The 21868-nt window shown below is 38.6% G+C and overlaps 1 protein-coding gene and 1 long non-coding RNA gene across 3 annotated transcripts in view; both read left to right on the top strand.

Annotated features, from left to right (window-relative positions):
* LOC100533493 (protein kinase C II) overlaps positions 1-17715 on the top strand; it is a 31457-nt gene extending 13742 nt beyond the window's left edge. The window contains 10 exon segments of one of the 2 annotated variants that reach the window (NM_001204472.1): positions 3123-3252; positions 3836-3969; positions 7495-7582; positions 8885-9072; positions 9456-9629; positions 10199-10353; positions 11929-12067; positions 14099-14287; positions 14667-14816; positions 17413-17715. In NM_001204472.1, coding sequence (NP_001191401.1) covers positions 3123-3252; positions 3836-3969; positions 7495-7582; positions 8885-9072; positions 9456-9629; positions 10199-10353; positions 11929-12067; positions 14099-14287; positions 14667-14816; positions 17413-17589 — 1524 coding nt within the window. In that variant the 3' untranslated portion in view covers positions 17590-17715. 2 annotated transcript variants of the gene reach the window in all.
* A 303-nt stretch (positions 17716-18018) lies between these two features.
* Positions 18019-20472, top strand: LOC118477528. The gene is made up of 2 exons (XR_004858440.1): positions 18019-19526; positions 19574-20472. It is a non-coding gene; the product is annotated as an uncharacterized LOC118477528 (long non-coding RNA).
* The last annotated feature ends 1396 nt before the right edge of the window (positions 20473-21868 follow it).

Raw genomic sequence — 21868 nt, 5'->3', positions numbered from 1 at the left:
TCAGATGCAAAAGCTTTTTATCTATTTTCCACTTTTTATTGAACCATTATGATGGAATTTGGAAAAGAGAATCCATGTTGTCTCCAATGACAATGTCAGTAAGCCACTTGGGGCTCATAGGCTTAAATATTTTTGGTAATTCTGTGGTAAATCTCACCCTCTCTTTTGCTTATCAATAGATAAGATATCCAATGAACAAAACCTTCTTTTTTTTCTTTGGAGTTCTCCCCAACATTACTGAAGGGTGGCATTGGTAGCCTAGTGTATAAGCTACCAGACTTGCTATTGTGAGATTTAGGGGTTCGAGCTTCAGCTTGTTTCAACATTGTTTGCTTGGGAAAGGCACTTTAGGCAAATTTCCCATTTGGTTTGGTCCTTTAGCTCTTTAAGCCCTGAGTTTTTTTCTCCGTTTCTCTGAGTTTTTTTCTAGTCACCTAAACCTAGTGCACTATGTCTCATTATAACTCTAAAAGCTTCTCTCCGACTTCTAAATAGCGGAAACAAAGGCTTAGTCGTTACTAAAAAACTTAGTTCGCGAATAGTTCCGAAAAACAAGAAAAAACTAGCACTAAATAAAATGGAACAGTTGTCACTAGTACTGGATGCTCCCAGCGTCCGATGGGGTTCAAAGAGTTAAGAGGTGAACATTTAGTTCAAAGGTCCCCCCACCTCTCAAATATCCTAATAAATGTGTGGTTAGAGGATGCCATTTTATAGGTTATGTGTTTTGCTTTTGTACGACTGAAGTCAAAATCTTAACCGCTAGAAAGCAATTATTTTATGATCCTCCAAGGTAGTTATGCATTACTGTTCCTGTATAATTAGGTTAGATTTATCTTGGGTATAGGAGCAGGGAATGATCGGATTGCTGTAATTAAGTGAATTGCCATTAATTTCCTGAGGTATGGATTAGTGACAGAAAAAAAAACGTGTCATTCTCTTAATTATTCCCCCTCGAAGCCTTAGAAAACTTAAGTTTTTGATGCTCAGTGCATGTGTCTAATCCAATAAGTCCATAGGAGAAATGAACATTTCGTCAGATAAAAAAAAGGGATGGAAAATTCTTAAACAATTATATCATGTAGGGTATGGCTTTGTGATACTTTTCTCAACTGATCAACAATGATGTTGTTGCTTTTTTTTTATTAGACTGTCCTAGAAGTATAAAATCTTGCTTGAATTGTTGTTGGCGAATCTTTATTATAAGGCTGTTTGTTTGTTTTTTTTCCTTTTTAACACCATTGAAGGTACTCTTTTTTAGATTGCTTTATTGCATAGTTGAATAATTTAATCATGGTCTTTTTTTTATAGGGATTATGACTTTGTAGTGGAAACAGTGGAAATATGTTTTTCTCTATAAGATATTCCATGATCGTTACAGGGATAAGATGTTCACTCATTACTGCTTCTATGCCAACAGGCAGTAAATCGAAATCTAAGAAATAAAGTGGGGGGGGGGGGGGATTTAAATTATCAGTTATAAATGTTGAAAGCATCTTTCATCTAACACTGAAACCATAATTGGCTCAGATAGAATTAAAATGAAATGTAGGTTGTGAAATGTTAAGAGGTTTACATTGATAGTCCTGTATTTAATAGTCTTATTAATTTTTTCTTAAAGGAAGATTTAATATAGGAAATAAGGTTTGGGTTTTAGTTGGGATGCAGTTATGTCAAGAGAAAAAAAGCTGTGTTGAGTGTTGTCCTTCTTTTCTTCGAAGGTCACCATGACCCAGCAAAAGAAATACTCTTGGTCTCCAGTCAATAGCTTCCCAGATAAAAGCAGGGTCTTGCATTATGGCAGCGAGGAACTTAGATCTTCCTTTATAGTTATCTCTTGTGCACATTCCAAATCGACAGTTCCCGTCTCATAGCATGATGGTTCCTGTAAGATACAGGTCAGCCATAAAATGACTCCTTTTGCTTGGAACGGATGGAAGTGAAGCATACACCACATGCCCTTCTTTACTAGTCTAAATTGTGACTTTGCTAGAGAGAAAAGATTTTATATTATGTGGATAGTTGGTGGGTGCTCTGGTGTGGTTTACTCCTTCTTTCCTATCTATCGTCCTTATCTTTCGTCCTTTTGTATTGTTGTTACTCTCTTGTAATGCCTCTGATCTTCAGCACATATGCCATGACCTAATTGTGTTGCAAGTGCCGTAAAGCTCCTACTAAAACAAAGATGTTATATAAATGAGATGTGAAGCAGAATTGCTCAATGAGGAAACTCAGTGACTGGCCGTGCATAACAAGCGGACAGTGTGAGAGGGCTTTGTGGTCATTTTATGGCAGTCGATGTCTGTGATTTCTTGGCATAGGAAAACTTAGCACCTGGGGGTGAGCTCACCTCAATGATGTAACCGACAGCAACCCACTTTGGGAGATCAGGTTTGAGGTACCTGGGTAGTTCACATTGGTAGGTGAAATGTGAGGGGTACTTACTTTGATTATCCCCTTCAAAATTTGCACAACTGCAATTTCATACGAGAGCATGCTTTTCTTGTCACCGGAAGTGCGACGCACTATGAGGAAGTGACCACTATACGGCTACTTTGAAACTCAATATAATTCAACTTTTTTTTTTCCCCCTGAAATAAGTGATGAGAGAATGATGACTGTGATAGGCTTTGATTCTGAGGGCTACCTTTTTTGATAATTGGACTTCATTTAAAGGAGCTTTCACCCCATGTCAAACCTATTTTGCATCTCACCTGTATCTATGTCAATCTCCCATATTTATTTATATTGTCTGCGATTCCCCCCAGATGACATTGGAGGATGCTCCTCTTAAATAACCTAATAGTGTTGATAGGGGCGTTAAACCTATACCTTGACCTTATGCAGTTACTAGCGTCGTAAAATTGCGAATGGTGTAAAGCTCTGACTAAACTTAAAGAACTGAAACCTATTCCAGTGGTTGGTTGGCAGGTGCTCTGGTGTGGTTTGCTTCTTCTTTCCTATTGAACATTTGTCTTTATCTACCCTCCTTCTTTTTTGTTTGTTACTCTCTTGTAGCACCTCTAATCTTTGGCTCATCTGATATGACCTTATTGTGTTGCAAGTGCCGTAAAGCTCTTACTTGAACAAAAACCTATACCGTTTCACCATTTTTTCTCCAGGTGACGGGCAAGCGGTTCAACATCAACGTACCACACAGATTCAACGTACACAACTATAGGCGGCCAACCTTCTGTGATCATTGTGGCTCTCTGCTCTACGGGCTGGTGAGACAGGGACTGCAGTGCGATGGTGAGTGTTGGTGCTTGTTATCCTTTTAAAGTCAGAGTCCACTTTTGCACCTTAATTGGTTGCTTTTAAGGACATGCGAGCAAACCCAGATTTCGAAGGTTTCCAGAAATCTTGGCCTACACCAAAAGTGGGCATTGCCCTACCTGTAGGAGAAGTTTGGTTTCATTGTTGTGTATATTTGTTTGGTTATAGAGAAAGCTCCTTGTTCTTTTAAGAAACTGAACAAGGGGCAAAAGCTTTACCTTTGATTTTCTTTCTCAAAATAGCATTTTTCGAGATAGTACCCTTATGCTTAAAAGCGACCAATTAAAGAGGTTAGAATTTTTGTACCACCCACCCACTAGTATTACTACTCGGGTGATCCCCACTGCCTACCAAACCTACCAAAGCGCTATCACCTAGGTTGGCAAACATTGGTGAGTGTGTAGTAGTTCAACACCATGAGGCTTCTTGTTTTAGTTAGATCTCCTTTTCGCCAAATCCCTGCATCGTAACATTGTACGTTCCAGGAACTTGCACAGTATTTGATGTGGATACCTCTGCACACCAATAACTGGTTCTGTTCTGTCTTGTGTATTCGCAGTGTGCAAGATGAACATTCACAAGAGATGCCAGAAGAATGTGGCGAACAACTGCGGCACGAACACCCGAGACATGGCCCAGATCTTACAGGAGATGGGCATATCAGGGGACAAACTTAGACCCAAGACCAAAAAGGTACCTCTTTTTCCTTTCTCTTTCTCCTACCATTTTTCTTCTTACTCATGCCGTTTTAATATTTTATTCCTTGATTTCAGCATGTCTCAAAAAAGGCGTAGCTTCCCAGATTTTACTATTCTTAAATTCCACTTTAGCAGTCTTTGTCTTCCTGCTGTCATGTTGTCTTCTTTTATCAAGTTGCAGGTGTCATTTTTATGTCTCTTTTCCTCATCTCTCAATCTTGTCGTCCTGTTCTACAGGATTACTTTTCGTACATGTTTGTCAAGAAGTATGGCCCAAATTACTTACTTTTAGTCCTCGCTCTTTGCTTTGAGTTATTTCTTCATGTATACTATTTTTCATTTGTCTGTATTTGTAATATAATTTTCAAGATTGTATGGAAAGAATCTCAATTAATTTCAGTTTCAGTTGTGTGTTTTTATTGTTCAGATATGAGGTTCCGTTTGCTCTTTTCAAAATTACAAACATAGGTAATATTTCTTAAGTGTGCTGTCAAAGGTTTTGTATTTCCCATTTGGCTAGCGTTCTGCAGAACTTGGGTTCACGCACTTGAGTCTCAGTGTCAGTTCCCCTATTCTATGTGTTGTCTTCTTGTGAAATGTAATATTTATGTTCATAGTGCTGCTATGTTGGGCATCGAAGACTTGTCCCTTTTCCCCTTGTTACTGCAGTCTGTTTTCCTGCTCCCCCCCCCACCCCCATGTGCACACATATCACCAATGGTTCAGTTTCTAAATGATCTCTGACTTGTGTGGGTGGTGGGCAAGTCTTTTTGTGTGTTCTCCTTTCCTACTTCCTTTTTTTTTCTTTTCGCTTTTTGTCTTCTTTTAAGTGTAAATGTAAATCAAATTTTCCTACCCCAATATGTTATACAAATGGTCTGGTAGTGTTAAAACTGTCAAAGCTGGACTGATGGCCCAGGTGTAAAGCTTGAAGAAGGACGCCAATGTTGTGCTTTGTGTCGTGTTGTTTGGAGCACACTTGATCTAATACTTTGTGGCACCAGTTTTATCATGTATGTCATTGTTGGAAGTTTTCTTCAGAAATGGATATTGTTTGTGGAGTACTCAAAGAGGGTGGTGGTTGGTGGGTGTGATTTCTGATTCGTGATTTGGTTTCCTCCCAATTTCTTACTCAATGTTGTTCATGATATTTCCTGGCTTCACATCCTAATAGTATCGAAATCACTGAGGTTGACATCTTTGACAAGCCGGTTTCTCCTCCTTAATCAGAATTACTGTTGTTCTCCGTTTGTTTTGGCACCTACATCTGAAATAAGCCAGTGGTATGGTCAGACCTCTGTCTCAACCACTCAAAATGTCTTTTGTTCGTGTTGCTATTGTCCTCTGTCGTTCAAGTTACAGTAAATGTGTTAAAACACTACCCACCTTCAGCTGTCCTGTTTGGAAAAAAATAATTTGCAGTGCCTTCCTTCCCTGCCGTGTCATTGTTTTGTCCTGACACAACCCTTGTATAAAGCTCACTGTAACTTTGTGCGTTCCTCTGCAAATGTCACGTTGGATCGTGTAGCGTTTATATCACACGTGGTAACATTCTGTTTTAAAAAATCTTTAAAAATCATTGTCAGGGAAATTCTTCTGTCAGTCTGTGGTATCTTTGATGAGAGAATTTTTCTGTAGATTCATCACTTTCTGATGTCTTTAATGTTTTTTTGTATTTTAACATGTGTTGGTCGGGCACAAACAACCCTGTTGTTGAGCACGCTCTTGTCCATGTGTCGTCATCTGATGTACTTGCTTCTCAGGCATGTTTCCCTTCCTCATTTTTCATATACCCCCCTTCCCCCCATCCCTTCTTTCCCCACACCCTTTCTCCAAATACCCGTCTTCTCCACTTCACCCTGCTTCTTCTCTCTGTCTTTCTTGCCCAACCTCCACAAACATTGTTCGCTTTCCTTGATGAGTTGGTGTTCATTGTTATCTACACCCTCCCCCCTCTCTTCACATCATGTATTCAGAATATTCCACAAATGGAAATAGTTTAGTTATATATTGCACACTTGAAATCCTTTGTTTGAAGATATTTTTTTTTTCAGAGAAAAGATTTGAGATAATAATATTATCTCAAACAAAGCAATTAAATTAATTCCCCCCTAGTTTAGATAAGTTTTGAGAAAAATTGTGTTCAGTGACGTCGTCAGTTGTTCAGTAAATTGTACTTGAAATCACAGCAGGGATACTCCTACTTGTGCTCTATATGTATGCTTGTCTGTTTGATATTGGCCCAGGTCCACTGTAGGCTTCTCTTTTCCACATTCTCAAGTGTAAAATTATTTTAAAAACTGCTCTTGAACAGTATTGAAAACATGCATTGCTGCAAAATTTATATTTACCAAATCATATCAGATTTGTTTTTGTTTTTTTCTATGAAACTAAAATTATAGTTTCTTTCCATATCCCTCTCCTGCCAAATTATTTTCTGGGGTCTATTGCAGACAGTACTTACCAGATAATAGTTACTCTTGTAGAGTTACAATGTTGCTTTAAAAAATATTTTTTTAAATCTTAAGAAGAATAAAGTCATAATCGATAGTCTCCTTCCTTAAAAAATCTACCATAGTGTAGAGTGATAGTGTTGCCTGGGTGTGGTTTTTATTAATTTTTTGTTTGTTTGAAAAAATTGTCAACACAGCAGTAAGAAATGCAGTTTGCAGTGTCTTTTGTGTATCAAGATCATCCTTCCCCACCCCATGAAATGATCAAGTTGTATATTTGTATCTCCATAAATGATATGGATTGTCGTGCTTAAGACACGCATATTGGTCATAATTGACTTTTCTACTTGTAACCATTCTTCAAGTTGCAATTTCTCACCCAGGTTAATTAATGATAACGAGTCTCTCAAATTTGTAGTAGTGTGTTAAAATATAGAAGTGATTTTAACTCATGCTTTGAAGTCCTAAACTTCTCTAGAGGGTAGTATTTTCTCTTGGCTTTCCCTCCCTTTCATCTCTGCTTTCCAGAGATTCTAACAAGTTGTAAAGCTTTTTTCCCCCCCTTTTACTACTAACCAACAATTACATATCAAACGTTACTCACCGCTTTAATTCAACATATCTAAAAAGACTTGGAGTCTCTCGGTGGAGTGAAATTAACAGTCTGTGTAATGCATATTAACTGATAATATTTTAAAGTAACAGTTGAAAATGAGATCTTCTATTCCAACAGCAAGGTTATTACATGCAGTGCTTGCAGGTGTACTCAGCAAATGAGTTTTTGTCTGTTGTTTTCAGCTGCTTTTATGGTGAACAAAAGACAATTATAATGAACATTTGGTAATATTTGCACTGGACTATAAAGGCTGTTACTTTTTTTCCTCGAGTGACTTCATGTTCACATGTATCTCTGAATAAAAATGTTATTATAACCCATGTTTTTTTACTTTCATTTTCAGCTATTTTTTTATAATGACTAGCAATTTATGTATGATTAAAAAGGATTCAACATGTGTGGAACATATTGTAATACCATGTTTTCTTTCTCTTTTTCTCTCTCTTTTCAGCTGTCAATAAGTGAGTCCCATGAGTCCCCAAATAAAAGTTCCCCCATGCATGAGAGATCTTTATCATCCCCTATACCTGTGATCCAAGGTGAACCACGTGGCGCCGCTTGTGTCACCTCAAAGAATTAAATGCAGTCGAGCTCGAGACTCGCCACTCGTCACTAGTAGCAGTTTCCTTAGAATTTCCTGCTCTTCACTACTTTTTGTTTAGTTTTTTGAAAAATGAAAATGCTTTTTCTGAACTGTTTTCTTTTGGAAAAGTTTTTGTTTTTAGGTTTGAATTTTGAAAGGGGAGCAGTGGTTATTTTGGAGTTGTTTGTAAAAAGAGGGTCCTTAAATTTGCTGAGGGTTTGATACATATATTAGGTTGTGATCTAGATATTGAAGTTAATTCTATTACTTTAGTGGTTTCTGTTTGGTCTTTTGTTGTCTGGCCTCCAAGAGTTTTACTTTTACATCAAAGCTCAGTATTTTAATGATACACAGTATTATAATGAAACACTTCTGATCATAATATATATATATATACATATCCATTCTAAAGTGGAAATCAGTCGAAACTGTCCTAGACAACCACCCATTGTCAAAGAAAAGTGGTCATCTGAGACGAGTGGTCCTCTTGGATCAGTATAATAAAGAAAAAACGCAGAGGGGGGAGTGGGAAATGGTCATTATTACAGGTGATTGTCAAGGGCAGATGGTCTTTAGAATAGTTTAGACTGCACTGGTCAACTACTAAACGTATCTCTCTTGCCTTTTCAACATTTAAAATTTGTTGAATATTGACAAGATATTTCTTGAGCACATGCAACCGGCACAGAAAAAAGGGAAGACATGAAATAACATAAAGAGGCTAGTCCAGGATAGAGAAAGGTGGAAAGTGTTTGTTTATGGCCTATACCCTGATTCAGGGTGAGAAAGGCAATGATGTTGTTAATGACATACAACCGGTGTCACAAATTAAGAAACTGTTATAACAAACAATTGTTTCAAATTTTAGGCATAGTATATCTGTACAGCTGGCATACATGTTGGCTCCATTGGGTTTGACACCTAAAACTAACAAGGCATTGTTTGAAGACATTTTTTATCAATTTGGGATGAGTCATGAAGTATGAAGAAGTGGAATTTGGGAACTATATTCAGTGAAATGATATATTGGGTATGAATGAATGCTATTTTGGGAGAGTATTTTAAACTGACTAGAGCAAATTGCTAAAGAGGTTTTATCCATAATGAGAAGTGTTTCGTGGTAAAATTCTTGGAGGTCAAATTAGATTGAGTTTTTATTTTTATATTTTACAATTTTTATTTTTATTTCGTTTTTTCCTTCTGTTTTGTGCCAAGGTTAGTGGACGTTTAGTGACTGGCTCTTTTCTTTGACTTTCAGACTCTGATGAGGCACAACCCGGCGAGATGGGGCTGCCCAGCGACAGTCTACCGGTCAATGCTAGCAATGAGCATCAGGGTTCCCGTACACGGAGCCCCTCCAGTGACCGCTCACGCTCCCACCACAGTCGCATCAGCTTGCACGACTTCAATTTTATCAAAGTCCTGGGCAAAGGCAGTTTTGGAAAAGTGAGTGATCACGGAGTCTTTTGAGGACTTAAGTTGATGAAAAAGTAAAACGAAGTACCTCTTCTATAGGTCCTGTAGTGTAATATAGTTTGTATTTTAATAGCAAGTTAGATATGTGCATGAAATAACTTGGAAATTTACTCCAATGTTTCATAAGTATGCATGTCTCACAAATATAAATAAGAAGGGAATTAGGGGTATTTAATTCAAGACAGTTGTAGCTAAATTTTTAAAACCCAGTTAAAATACATGTTAAATATTCTTTTTGTTTGTAATCTTTAAGAAGAGCTATGGTCATTGATTTTTTTAATTTTCAAAATTTCCAGTGTGCTAGTGTTTCTATTCAAGTGTAATTTACTCATTTTGTCTTTTTTCTTTTCCAGGTGATGTTAGCAGAGAAGAAAGGGACAGATGAAGTATATGCTATAAAAGTTTTGAAAAAGGATGTGATTATACAAGATGATGATGTGGAATGTACAATGACAGAAAAAAGAATATTAGCATTGTCAGCCAAACATCCTTTTCTTACTGCACTTCACTCATCTTTCCAGACGAAGGTAAGTTTTATCATACTTTTTTTTGGGGGGGGGGGGGGGGGGGGGCTGTTATTCTTTATAAGTGTTGTCTTTTGAGGAGGGGTGTGGGGTCTTTCAAGTGGAAAGAATTAATTCATTGACCCCCACAACTGATTTCTATAGTTTGATGGGGGGGTTTTATTTTTTTAAAATATAACAGCTTGTCTCGTTACTTTCACATCATGTGTTTTGACTCAAAACTTAAGAACGGACACAAAAATAAAGATGAAGGCTTGATGCCTAATACCGGCTGCCGGAAGTGGTCTCTCGTCTATCAAGGAAGGAGTTTCAGTCGCTGGGAACAGCCGCCCAAGATTAATGAGTTAAAGAAAATTTATGCTTCAGGGTCCATTTTGCCTTCAATATATGGTGTCTTGGGATTAAGCTTAATGAAGTCTGTGTTATGGAAGGCATGCTGCAACAGTTTATTTTTTTGCTAAGGCTTGTTCACTGCTTAGTTTATGAGATAAGTCTATTGCCTGTGAAAATGACTGCAGATTGTATTTTCTTTTTATTTTCTATATATTAGAGTTTCCGTTGTTTATTTTCAGGAACGATTGTTCTTTGTCATGGAGTATGTAAATGGAGGAGATCTCATGTTCCAAATTCAACGGGCTCGCAAGTTTGATGAGCCTCGGGCACGGTTTTATGCGGCTGAGGTGACATTAGCTCTTATGTTTCTGCATAGGCACGGTATTATATACAGGTGAGTCTTACTGAGTTTGTGTTGGTTTTTGTTAGATTTATGAATATTGATTTTGTTAATATACATTTTTTCAATATGAATTTGTGAAATGGTTTGAATTAGTCTCCTTATTTTTGTATTATGTTATTTGTCAACCACAGTTATGAGAAATATTAATTTCTTAAATTTGACTGCTGATTTTAGCCTTGCAATTCATTTTTACCAATATAGTTTTGATAAATAGAGATGTCGAAAAATTGTATGTGGGTGTTTTTGATTAGAAATTTGCTCTTACCATATTTGTATTTCCTTGAATGTTATCAACATGTGGTTACTTTTTAACAGGTTGATTATAATCATCATATTTGCTCATCTAGCTTGCTTCCTAATCTTTTGCTGTGAGATTTTTTATTATTATTTGCAGAACTAAAAAAAAACAAAAAAACTTTTCACATTTGACTTGAAGTGCTGTTTTTTTCCCCTCCATCCACTAACCCCTGTAATGGCTATTCATTGCTTTGTTTTATTTTGTAAGCAGCTTGCTATCACACCTTTACCATGAAGAGTTTCTTTAACAAGCTTGTATTCGCTATATAAAATATGCTAACCTCAAACTTGTATCATAAGTCGTATTATCACATAGATATCAAATCATATCAAAGTTTGTGTTTTTCGTTAGCTCTTTAAGCGTTTTCATAGGTTTCATCATGACATGCTCTTTCACGTATTGGGAGGGCTTTCATATATATATATATATATATATATATATATATATATATATATATTTTATTTTTTTTCCCCCTAAAAAAAAAATTTGTTTGGGTGATGTCGCCAATGCTCAAAGCATGTTAATTCTTGTGAGAAAGTCTTTGCATTAGTTTGCCCAGACAGTTGCAAGAAAGAAAAAAAAAGGTGCTGTTGAGAAGGAGGTTTTGTTTTCCCATTTTTTATATTTTTTTTGCTAGAGTGACCTTTGAGACTTGTTTTTGCTGTCTTTAAAAAAAACAACCATACCTTCTTATACAAACTGTTGGCAGTAGTAGTGTTTCCAACCTTCTGCGTGTTTGCGGATTTCCTGTTTGGAGTGCTGAGATATCTTATTTTTATTTTTTCATTTATCAATTTGTTGATGTGAACATTTGTGAGCTGTCATTAAATGTGCTGTTTTAAAAAATTTTTAATTAAAAAACTTAATCATTCATTTATCATGCGCTTTGTTTCTTGTGTGCGATATTTGCATAAGAGAACTGGGTATTTTTTGTCTCCCAAGAGACTGTAAATCCAGTTAATTTTTGCTATTATTGCATTAGTCGCATACCGTTATCTTGACATTGTGTTTTTATTTTATCTTTCACAAGCTTTTTCAGGCATGTTAGAAGGCCATTACATTAAAGGGATCGCACTGCCTCTTAAATAACCTATTAGTGGAGCGTTAAAGCTATATCATTTCATTTCAAAATGATCGCTAGTTTCGGAAATATTGAAATGAAATATTAAGTTTGCATTTTCTTTACTGTTAATGAAAAAAAAAATTTCAGTAGATTTTCATATATTGTCTCTGTAAATTTCCAATATTTTATTTTTGTCCGTTCCCAGAGATCTGAAATTAGACAACATATTGCTGGATGCTGAAGGACATTGCAAGATTGCTGACTTTGGAATGTGCAAAGAAGGCATGACAGAGAACAAATTAACGCAGACATTCTGTGGCACTCCGGACTACATTGCACCGGAGGTGAGCTCTTCGAGGGATGTTTGTTACTATGCTATTGTGGGTGGTAATTGTGAAAATTTACAGTATCTTCCCTGGGGGTTCTCATAGTCAAGAGGATGGTGTTCGCCTTTCTTTCAGTAGGTCCTGGGTTTGAAACCTGACTGACGGAAAATTTTCTTCTAAAAAATTTTCTCCTTCCACATTCTTTCCTGCTCTCTAATGATGTTCTGTCGTCTGCTTTCGTCCCCACTTTCTTGGAGGTCCCGTGTGCAAGTTTGCAAAGTCCCTTGGCCGTAATAAATCTATAAGGCTTGGCTTCGGCCACCACCCGGGCAAAATTTTAATTTGTTGTTGTTTTCAAATCCCTTTAGCTGCGAGCATTTCGCTCTTGGCAGCTCAATGCCTCCCCCGAGAGGCATTCATAGGTTTGGGGGCTGTAAAGGCTTGTATGCATCCCTGTAGGATCTCAGGTAGGTGGTAGTCTTATCCTGACACTGGCTTGTGCCCAAACATCTTGCCACAAGAGAACAAAGGTGCAATGTTCACTGTCCTGTTTTCCATCAACCTTCCCGGGGATTTCTTGGAAAGTAGACAACTTTAGAAGGGTGTAGGCACACTCTAGTTCTAAAAGATGGGAGCCACAAAGTGCAACCAATGACCAGTGATCGTCTGAGCAGTCCAGTAAGGGGTCCCATTGAGCAAGGGGTAACGCATTCCTTCCACAGCGAGTCGTCTACATCACCAAGCGTAGCTTGCGTTTGCCCAATCCCCGCCACCTGCTGTCTCCTGGCTATCTACTGTTAACATTTCCGTTTATGGAGCAGAATAATCCAAGGGATGGCCAAATCTACTCAGACAAAGGATCGTCACGTTATGGGTCAGCGAGCATTTGCCAGAATATCTGTAGGGACGTCATCTGTTTCCAGGCATCTGTTTACTGCTACAAGGCCTTCTGGGTCCGCAGAGACATCTCATGATGAGTCATCTGGCAGTCTGTGGGCACCATGCCCCGTCTGTAGAGCTCCCACGAGAGGGAGGGAAGAAGATGTCGACAGTGAGTTCCTGAATGAACTGGTCAGCCTCCTGTGACGCCAGACCTGCCGTAATAGTGGGTGTGTACAGAACCTTCTACGAGCCGAAGGGTAGTTGCTCACATCGCACCCCGCAGGGTATGGTACCTCCGGGCCTGAGCTCCGTCTGCAACCCCTGCTCCGATGCCTTTTTCCATTTCCACAGAGCAGGGGTCCCCAGGCTGCTCAACGACGACGGGGAGTTGACTTATTTGAGGCTGGCTTGCCAGAGAGCGTCTGGGGTTTCACACTCAACCCTTACAGCCCAAATTCAATATGAATTCCTATCAAACTAAAATTGTCTAGTGGAGTGATAAATACAATCTCTGCGCTCCAGCAGGAGGTGCAACCCCTTTAATCGTAGATAGAGTGAACAAAAGACCATTTGCACTTGAGTGTTCTTGTATGATGTTTACTTGTAATGATAAGGCTCATCACCATTGCCAGGGCTGCCCATCATTACAAATTTAGCGGAATCGTTAAAAGATTTTTATGAATTTTACTAAATTACGATGGTGACTCCCCTGATTCTGATTTTGGATACCACAACCCAATCCCACCCTCCCGACGTTTAGGGAAGAAAGGCAATCAGAGTCTTATGTCTCTACATTACCTGCAGCTTTTTACTTTTACACCCTCTGTGCGCAGAGCCCATGTAGTTGCGCAGTGCCATTTTGTTCATAGGAAAATACTAGTTGCACTAAGGCCTGGAGTAAGGCAAACATTTGTTCTGACAAGGTGTTTAAAAAAGTCCTGCGCTTTTTCATGGTGCATGACAGCCTAAGCCAGTTACAGAATTTTAAAAATTCGTTTTAGCTCAGAGTTGGTCTTGACAGGCAGAATTGGAATCCTACCTTCTAAATGATCTAAATTGTGTCGATACGGATGTAAAGTTAAAAAATTGTTACCCTCGAGTGTATTGTACAAGCTGGCCTTTTATTTAACCTGTTTTACCTGTTGTTTTTCTTCCCGTTGTTGTCAGATCCTGCAAGAACTCAAGTATGATGCCAGTGTGGACTGGTGGGCACTGGGCGTCCTCATGTATGAGATGATGGCAGGACAGCCGCCGTTTGAGGCGGACAACGAAGACGACTTGTTTGAGTCTATTTTGCATGACGATGTCCTTTACCCTGTCTGGCTCAGCAAAGAGGCAGTTTCTATACTCAAGGGGGTAAGTCATCGTAGTTTTGTGGTGAGCTGTGGATAAGAGCTGTGAGTGTTGAATCTAGGATCAATCTAGGATCATAAAGTTTAAAACTGCGACAGTCTGTTTTGAGATTTCGCTGAAACACTGAGAGGAAGGATAAGATGCCTTAAATACAACTGCTTCTTTGTTTTGGTGTAGTATGTCACACAGTAGTTATTAAATTTCTTTTAAATAAAGGTGGCATTTCCTCTCTATCAATTTGATTGTCTTATATTCATTGGTAATTGAATTTATTTTCGTATATTCTGTTTTAATAAAAACTTTTTTGGGGGGTTTCAAATGTCATCCACGTTAACTTATTTGTTTTGCCAAAATGTTTAATTCTCTGTCTATCTTTTCACAGTTTATGACTAAAAACCCTGCCAAGCGACTCGGCTGTGTTACTACCCAAGGGTGCGAAAAAGCAATCCTTGTTCATCCATTTTTCCATGAAAAAATTGATTGGGAAGCTTTGGAACAACGCAAAGTGAAGCCGCCATTCAAGCCAAAAATAGTAAGTGCTTCATTTGTGCTCAGCTTCTTCTTCTGGGCTTTAGATGTGCGGATTTACAATTTGTTTGGTTTTGTGAAGGCTATTGTAGTTTGACTTACGCTGATTGATATGTCCTAACTCTTTGTCTCTCGGTGCCAGTTGTAGATCCTAGTTCCCCCCCCCCCTGCCGGTGCCACTAACAAGTGTCTTTTTAGGCCATTCCCAAAGGGGGGACATTAACTTGTTCTTATGCACAGTGGAATTGTAAATGGGCTGATTCAACAATGTCATGCTCATAACTGTGCCTGAACTGCAACAGGGAACTGCTGCTTTTTCTTACCTAATCCTTACTATCGTCATTTTTCCTCTACTTGTTACCCCCTGGGGCAGTGCTACTGACTGAAGTGTCTTTAGGCCATTCACTTGTTCTTATGCACAGTAGAATTTTAATTGTAGATGGGCTAATTCATCAATGTCATGCTCATTACTGTGCTTGAACTTCAACAGGGAACTGCTGATTTTTTCCCCCTTATCCTTAATATCGTCATTTTCCTCTAATTCTTTATATATGTTTGTCACACTCTTGTGACCCGCTATTTCCGGGGTGCCTTAGTCGAAGCAGACTTTGTACTGTTGACGCTAGAGGGTTTAAGTGGATGGTTGGTGGGTGCTCTGTTGTGGTTTTGTCCTTCTTTCCTATCGAACATCTATCGTCCTTATCTCCTCTCCTTCTATTTTATGTTTACAACTCTCTTGTAACACTTCTAATCTTCTGGCGCTCATATGACTTTATGCAGTTGCGAGCACTGTAAAACCGCTACTTAAACTAAGAGGGTTGAGCAGAGTAAGCCTGATTCCCTGTGAGGATTTCTCTGTTGACATCCACCCCTTGGGGCTCATATGACCTTATGCAGTTGCAAGCGCTGTAAAACCTCTACTAAAACGAACAAAACAAGATCCTAGTTCTTTTCTTTCCATCTGTTGTTTCTGTCTGTCTCTCACTTTTTGCCTGCACTAAATACTCAAACGCCACCAGGGCAGTGCTACTGACTGAAGTTTCTTAAGGCCATCCCCAAAGGGGGGATATTAACATATTCTTATGCACAGTAGAATGGGATGATTTATCAATGTCATGCTCATACTGTACTGGACCAAGATTGGGGGAACTGCTGCTTTTTCTTTCCTCATCCTTACTATCGTCATTTTCCCTCTACTTCTTTTGTATGTTTGTCACTCTCTTGTGAACTGCTATTTCCGAGGTGCTTCGATAATTGAAGCAGACTTTGTGTTGTTGAGGCTAGAGAGGTGAGCAGAGTAAGCCTGATTTCCCATTTGGACTTCTCTGTTTACATCCACCCCCTGGCGCTCATATGACCTTATGCAGATGCGAGTGCCGTAAAACCTTACCAAAACTAAACTAAAAACTCAAATAAAAATCTCAGTTCTTGTGATTTGGTGAAAATTCTTTCTCTGTAGGCATTTCTTTAAGCTCACAATAGGTTTTCCTGATCGTAATAGTTATAGTGTGTAATGCGGGATATCATGTAAACAGAAAGTGAAAAATAACATTTGTAAAGTATCTATAAATGTGTGACTGTGTTTTGTTTCACCATGTGTATGAGTTATAACATGGTAAAAGAAAATTTAAAGTACAGGTATAAGTCATTAGAATATTAAGGTGTGTTAGTGAGTTCCATTGTACCTCAAAAGAAACCGGATTAGCCTCTGTTGTGTAAGTTGTGTAATAGATAAGCTGTTTGCTATTGCATGTAAAAACAAGGATGATTCTCGTGAAGGTAAATTCAATTTTATCAAGTACTTCCGTATTTCTGTTGGGATGTCTGTGTCCCACTCAGCCCAGACTGACCGTGATTAGCAAGATCAAAGCGGCCAACAAACTGATAAATTGTGAGGCAGTGTGGTGAAATCAGGCGCTTGTCAAAATAATGGAAACAAAGAAAACTGCATTTTTCACCGATGTGACAATTTTTAATCAAATTTTTGTTTTTGTGCTCAATTCGTTTAATGTCTATTTAAAAACATATTTCTGCTTTAATTTTTCTGAATAAAGTTGATAAAAGGCACTAAAATTGTAAATTTTCAGTTTCCAGGGACTCTCAAGCTATGTAATTCACTATACTTTGGTGGCCATTTTCTTGCTAATTTTGCTTTGGAACCAGGCAACCCCCTCCCCCTTCAGTTGCAAATATCTTGACTTCTTTTCAAGATAGAGGGGTATATTTTTTGTTAGAACCAAGACAAATGAACAAGCTTTAAGATGATACCAGTAACCCCACAAGTCCAAAAATTGACGAGCGCCTGATTCCACTGTGTCGCGATACAATTATTATGTTGGTGGGGAGGAGGTGTAAAGCGTGCAGTTTTGTACAAACTAGAGAAACTTGTGTTGCAACTTGAGTGTTTGTGGGTGGGTGGTTGGCGGGTGCTCTGGGGCAGTTTGCTCTTTCTTTCCTATCAAACATCTATCGTCCCGATATCTCCTCCTTTTTTGTGTTTATTACTAGCTTGTAACACCTCAGCACTTGTACGACCTTATTGTGTTGCAAGTGCCGTAAAACTCTTACTAAAACTAAAGTGTTTGTTCTCTTCTTTTCAGAAAAACAAAACGGATGCCAATAACTTCGACCGGGACTTCACGTCAGAGGACCCTGTCCTGACGCCGGTGGATCCGGCCGTGATAAAGACCATAAACCAAGAAGAGTTCCGCGGCTTCTCGTTTGCCAATCCAGACTACGGCAAGTTAGAAATGGAGGCAAGTGGCCAGGCGCACTGACCAGCCATCCGGGCAGGGGACTGCCCCGCCAAGCTCATTCTCCGGACCATTCACTTCAAATGATGATGGTGGCTGTGTTCTTTCTAGCTCTCTGTGTTTGGATTTGTTTTGTTTTGTTCTGGGGGCATTTAACAGTGTTTGTCTCATCCCCTGGCCTTCTTCTCATCTGTCTCTCTCTCTCTCTCTCTCTCTCTCTCTCTCTCTCTCTCTCTCTCTCTCTCTCTCTCTCTCTCTCTCTCTCTCTCTTTCTCTCTCTTTCTCTCTCTCTCTCTCTCTCTCTCCCTCCCCTCTCTCTCTCTCTCTCTCTCTCTCTCTCTCTCTCTCTCTCTCTCTCTCTCTCTCTCTCTCTCTCTCTCTCTCTCCCCCCCCCCCCTCTCCCCCCTTCTGCCCCCTCTCCTCACAATAAGATATTTGATTGAGGAGTTTCGTTCCTTCCTCAACAACCCCCCCCCCCCCGCCCCCTGACATTGCTACCCTCCTTCAACTTTCTCCAACATACTGAACTGAACGTGACCAAGGGAAAAGTTCTTCATCAGCTGTTAACAGTTTCAGTTTGGGTAATTTTGTTGTTTCTTTGAGGTTGAGTCTCCTTCTTTTGTCTCAGATTTATTTTTGGTTTGTTTCTGTTCTGTTTTAAAAAATTCTTTTTTCTAATTAAATGTAGGGTATCACAAATTTAGACACACACACTTGATATGTTTTTGTTGCATTCGATGACCATTCATTAGATAAAAGTTGCACCTTTTTGTTTCACAGAACTTTCCTAACATTGCTTGTGTTCCATAAGTTGTTGATGATAACAAGAAGCAAAAGTGGTGAATGTGTGAGTGAAGTGGTCCTTGTATTTCTGTGTGCATCTAAAAGACTACAAGTAAGTGATGGGCTTTTCTGTAGCTCTTCATGTCTGTGTCGTGTTCTAATAAAATGAGAGCATAAAAAAAAGAACAGGTCTGCACAAGGGAAATCCAGTGTTGAATAAGGGTGCCACTTTTTGTCAAATTTTTTTTCTGAAATCTGTGGTATCTTAGTTCCACTGGAACAATGTAATTGGGAAGATATCTCGCGTCACCTTTTAAGAAAACAAGAAAGAGGAGGAAAATGTCTTTGTAGGTTCGGGTTATACACCGTAGTCACTGATGTCCGGGATGATTTTATTCCTTCAAGCTCAAATATTTTCTGCTGTGGTTTCGTTGTTGTTGTCAGTAGTTTTATTTTGGAGAATTAATCAAGCTGTATTTTTAAGATGTAGTTCTAATCTCTTAAAGCAACAACTGCCAATGATTATGCTTACATAATGCTTTAACTACGTGTAGCTATGGGACGAAATGTATGTCGTGAATCTTTTTACTTTTCTTTACACTTACGACCTAACCCCTCCTCTAAGAAGCACTTTGAAATGCTATGGGGATTTTGGCGCATTTTGTTGTGTGGAAATTATTTCAAAGTCTCTATTCTATTGCACAAAGGTATATTTTTTATTTCAAAGTGACTTAATAAGATTCACCTCATCACTGCCTTGTTCTATGCCCACATCTCTCTTGAGAAGTGGCATAAAAAAAAAAAAGATAATAATGCATCAAACGTCGTAGTTCGATTCAAATTTGTGTAAGTCATGTAAAGGGCAGTTTCCCGGGTTCCTGTAGACCAATTAGAAAAGACTTTGGAACAGTCTGTAGGCTTGTTCATAGATTGACTAAAAAATAATACTTACTGTCAGAAGAGCATCAGGTAGGGTGCATTAGTTCTTATAGTAATGGAAGTTTCTTTTCTGAGCGAGTTTATTTCAAATGGAGGGGAATCTCATACGTAGTCGTCATACATAGTAATTTCACCACAACAACAGGGTATAGGGTAGGGAGGGTGTGATGAAGCTCACGGTGAGCTGAGGCATAGTGGACCTATTCTGTCTTGTATGTTGGTTTTCTGTGCAGTACTAGGTCATGTAGTGAAATGTTTCCTCTAGAGACGCCCTGTGCAGTACTAGGTCATGTAGTGAAATGTTTCCTCTAGAGACGCCCTGTGCAGTACTAGGTCATGTAGTGAAATGTTTCCTCTAGAGACGCCCTGTGCAGTACTAGGTCATGTAGTGAAATGTTTCCTCTAGAGACGCCCTGTGCAGTACTAGGTCATGTAGTGAAATGTTTCCTCTGGAGACGCCCTGTCAGCTGCTGCAAGCCCTAATTTCTTTTGTTTTGGCATTATTAGTCTTATTCATGATGAGTGTATTTTAGATTTTAACAATTTGTTAAACAGTATTATTAACTTTTGTCCCTGTCGGGTAGCATTTTTTTTTTTTTAAAAGAGAACTGCACTGATGATAGATGGAGGGATAAACTGGTCATGGCCAAGTACATAATTTTATGTTTTGTTGCATCAAACCATCACATCCTTTTTTCAACGTGAAAACAATTGTCAGTAACAGATTATAATGTACAAAATAAAAGATGTTATAATTTATTAATTCAGCTCAAGGTCTATGGCAAATATTGGTGATGAGTTCGAGATTTCAATGAATTCATATGCTGAGCAGTAAGGACTTGCATTGAAATGTTAGTAGGGTGAATTATCTCTTTAGATACTAATATCAAAGGATGACAATTTTTAGGGATTTTTCCATAACTAGAAAAAAATCGCAGATGTTTAAATGCTTCAGAAAATAGAAAATCAGTGTTGGGATACTTTGAGTTTGGATTATCTTAATCCCCAACGGATAGGAAGAGCAGAGATCAAACAGTGTCAAGCAGTATGGTAAATTAAATTGTCTGTGAATAACTGAGCTAGTGCACATTATTTCTTCGAGCTGTTTCCACAGTTTTCCAGAGTGTTTCTATAGACTATTTTGTTCTTGTATTAATCGAAATTTATTGTTTTTCTCACTTGTAGTAATAAATTTATGGGAATACTGTAAAGTGTTGAGGTTAGTGAGCTTAGTTTTTGTTACAAATTAACATTAGAATTAGAAAGCTGGTGGTGGTAGTTTCATGCCTGTTTCCACATTTTGTTGCTTCTTCTAACATTCACAACTAGTTCAGCAGAAGTGTACTTTGTGGCTGGGGTTCCAGCATGTGTGGAATCCTTCGCCTCACAGTGAAGCCATATAGTTGTTCAGACTGTTATCTTAATGGAAAGGTGCTCAGCGATTATTCTCAGATGCGACTGGTTGCATAGTTCACATAGTCAAACTGTTGGTAGGAAGACAGCGTGCTGTGTTCTGTAAGTGCAATATGTAGTGTGTTCAAAACTTTTGCTGTCAGTCTAGGGAATGATCTGTCATTGTCTGCCACCTTCAGCATGTGATGGCAGAGTTTTAAGGAGTTGAATCTTTTTTCAAGAGACGTGATGCCAAGACGGAATTTGTTACTAACGCTTTGTTTGTCTTCACTGGTAGCTGCTTTTGCCATCTACTTGAATCTCTGTTTTTAACCTGGAAGGTAGAGACGCTATTGTATTTGATATTTCTTTGGTTTCTTTTTTCAAACAGTTTTTCTCTGCCAGTGACCCTGACTTGGGTTTTGAAAGTTTTACCTTCTGAATAGCCAGTTTTAATTTTGATTTTGTGTAAAAATTATGAATTTGTTTGAGACTTTTCATTCAGTTGAGTTTTGTTGTATGCTTTTTTTTTTTTTTTTTTGTAAGGGGAGGATTTATTATAGCTAATCAAATGCAGATGTTGCCTTTAGAGTTGTAGGATCATTGCAAAGGAACAAAATAGCTTCAGAAATAAGAGTGTGCTTGAGATAGGAGCTGTCTCTACAGCTGTATTACTCATTTTACTTGTCTTTCATGTTGTTGTTTCTGCTAGTAGTGGTAGTTTTTGTGTCTGTCGTTCCTGCAGTTTGGGAAGAGTGTGTACTGGAGGAACGAGCTCACTTGGGTCTCCGGCTTGATGCAGAAAGTCAGCTGTTCCAGTATAGTCATTTATGTGGAGGGATATGGTTTGCGAAGGCGAGTCACAACGCAGAGCCCCCCCGCGTGTGTAGATGTGTAAAGTTTTACCCCTCTTAGCCATCACTTGTGTCAAATGTGTTTCGCAAAGTGAATATATTTTGAAAGGGCGTGTTATAGGTGGGTTTGTCTGCTTGTCTTGGTGTTTTTGCATGTCTGTGTTTTGTTAAGTGTGTGTGTGTGTGTGTGTGTGAGCAGACTAAGAGAAGCACTTCAAGCTACTTATAGATACAATATGACTAAGAAGGATGACCATGGACTGTGATATTCTTTTTGTTAACTCAAACTGGTTTCACCTTTGAGTTCGTTTTTTTTTTCCTTTTTTTTCGGGTTT

This window comes from Aplysia californica, unplaced genomic scaffold, assembly GCF_000002075.1.
Source record: "Aplysia californica isolate F4 #8 unplaced genomic scaffold, AplCal3.0 scaffold00126, whole genome shotgun sequence".
Taxonomy (NCBI): domain Eukaryota; kingdom Metazoa; phylum Mollusca; class Gastropoda; order Aplysiida; family Aplysiidae; genus Aplysia; species Aplysia californica.
Note: the sequence above shows the minus strand (reverse complement) of the source record. Positions and strands in the feature narration are given on the sequence as shown.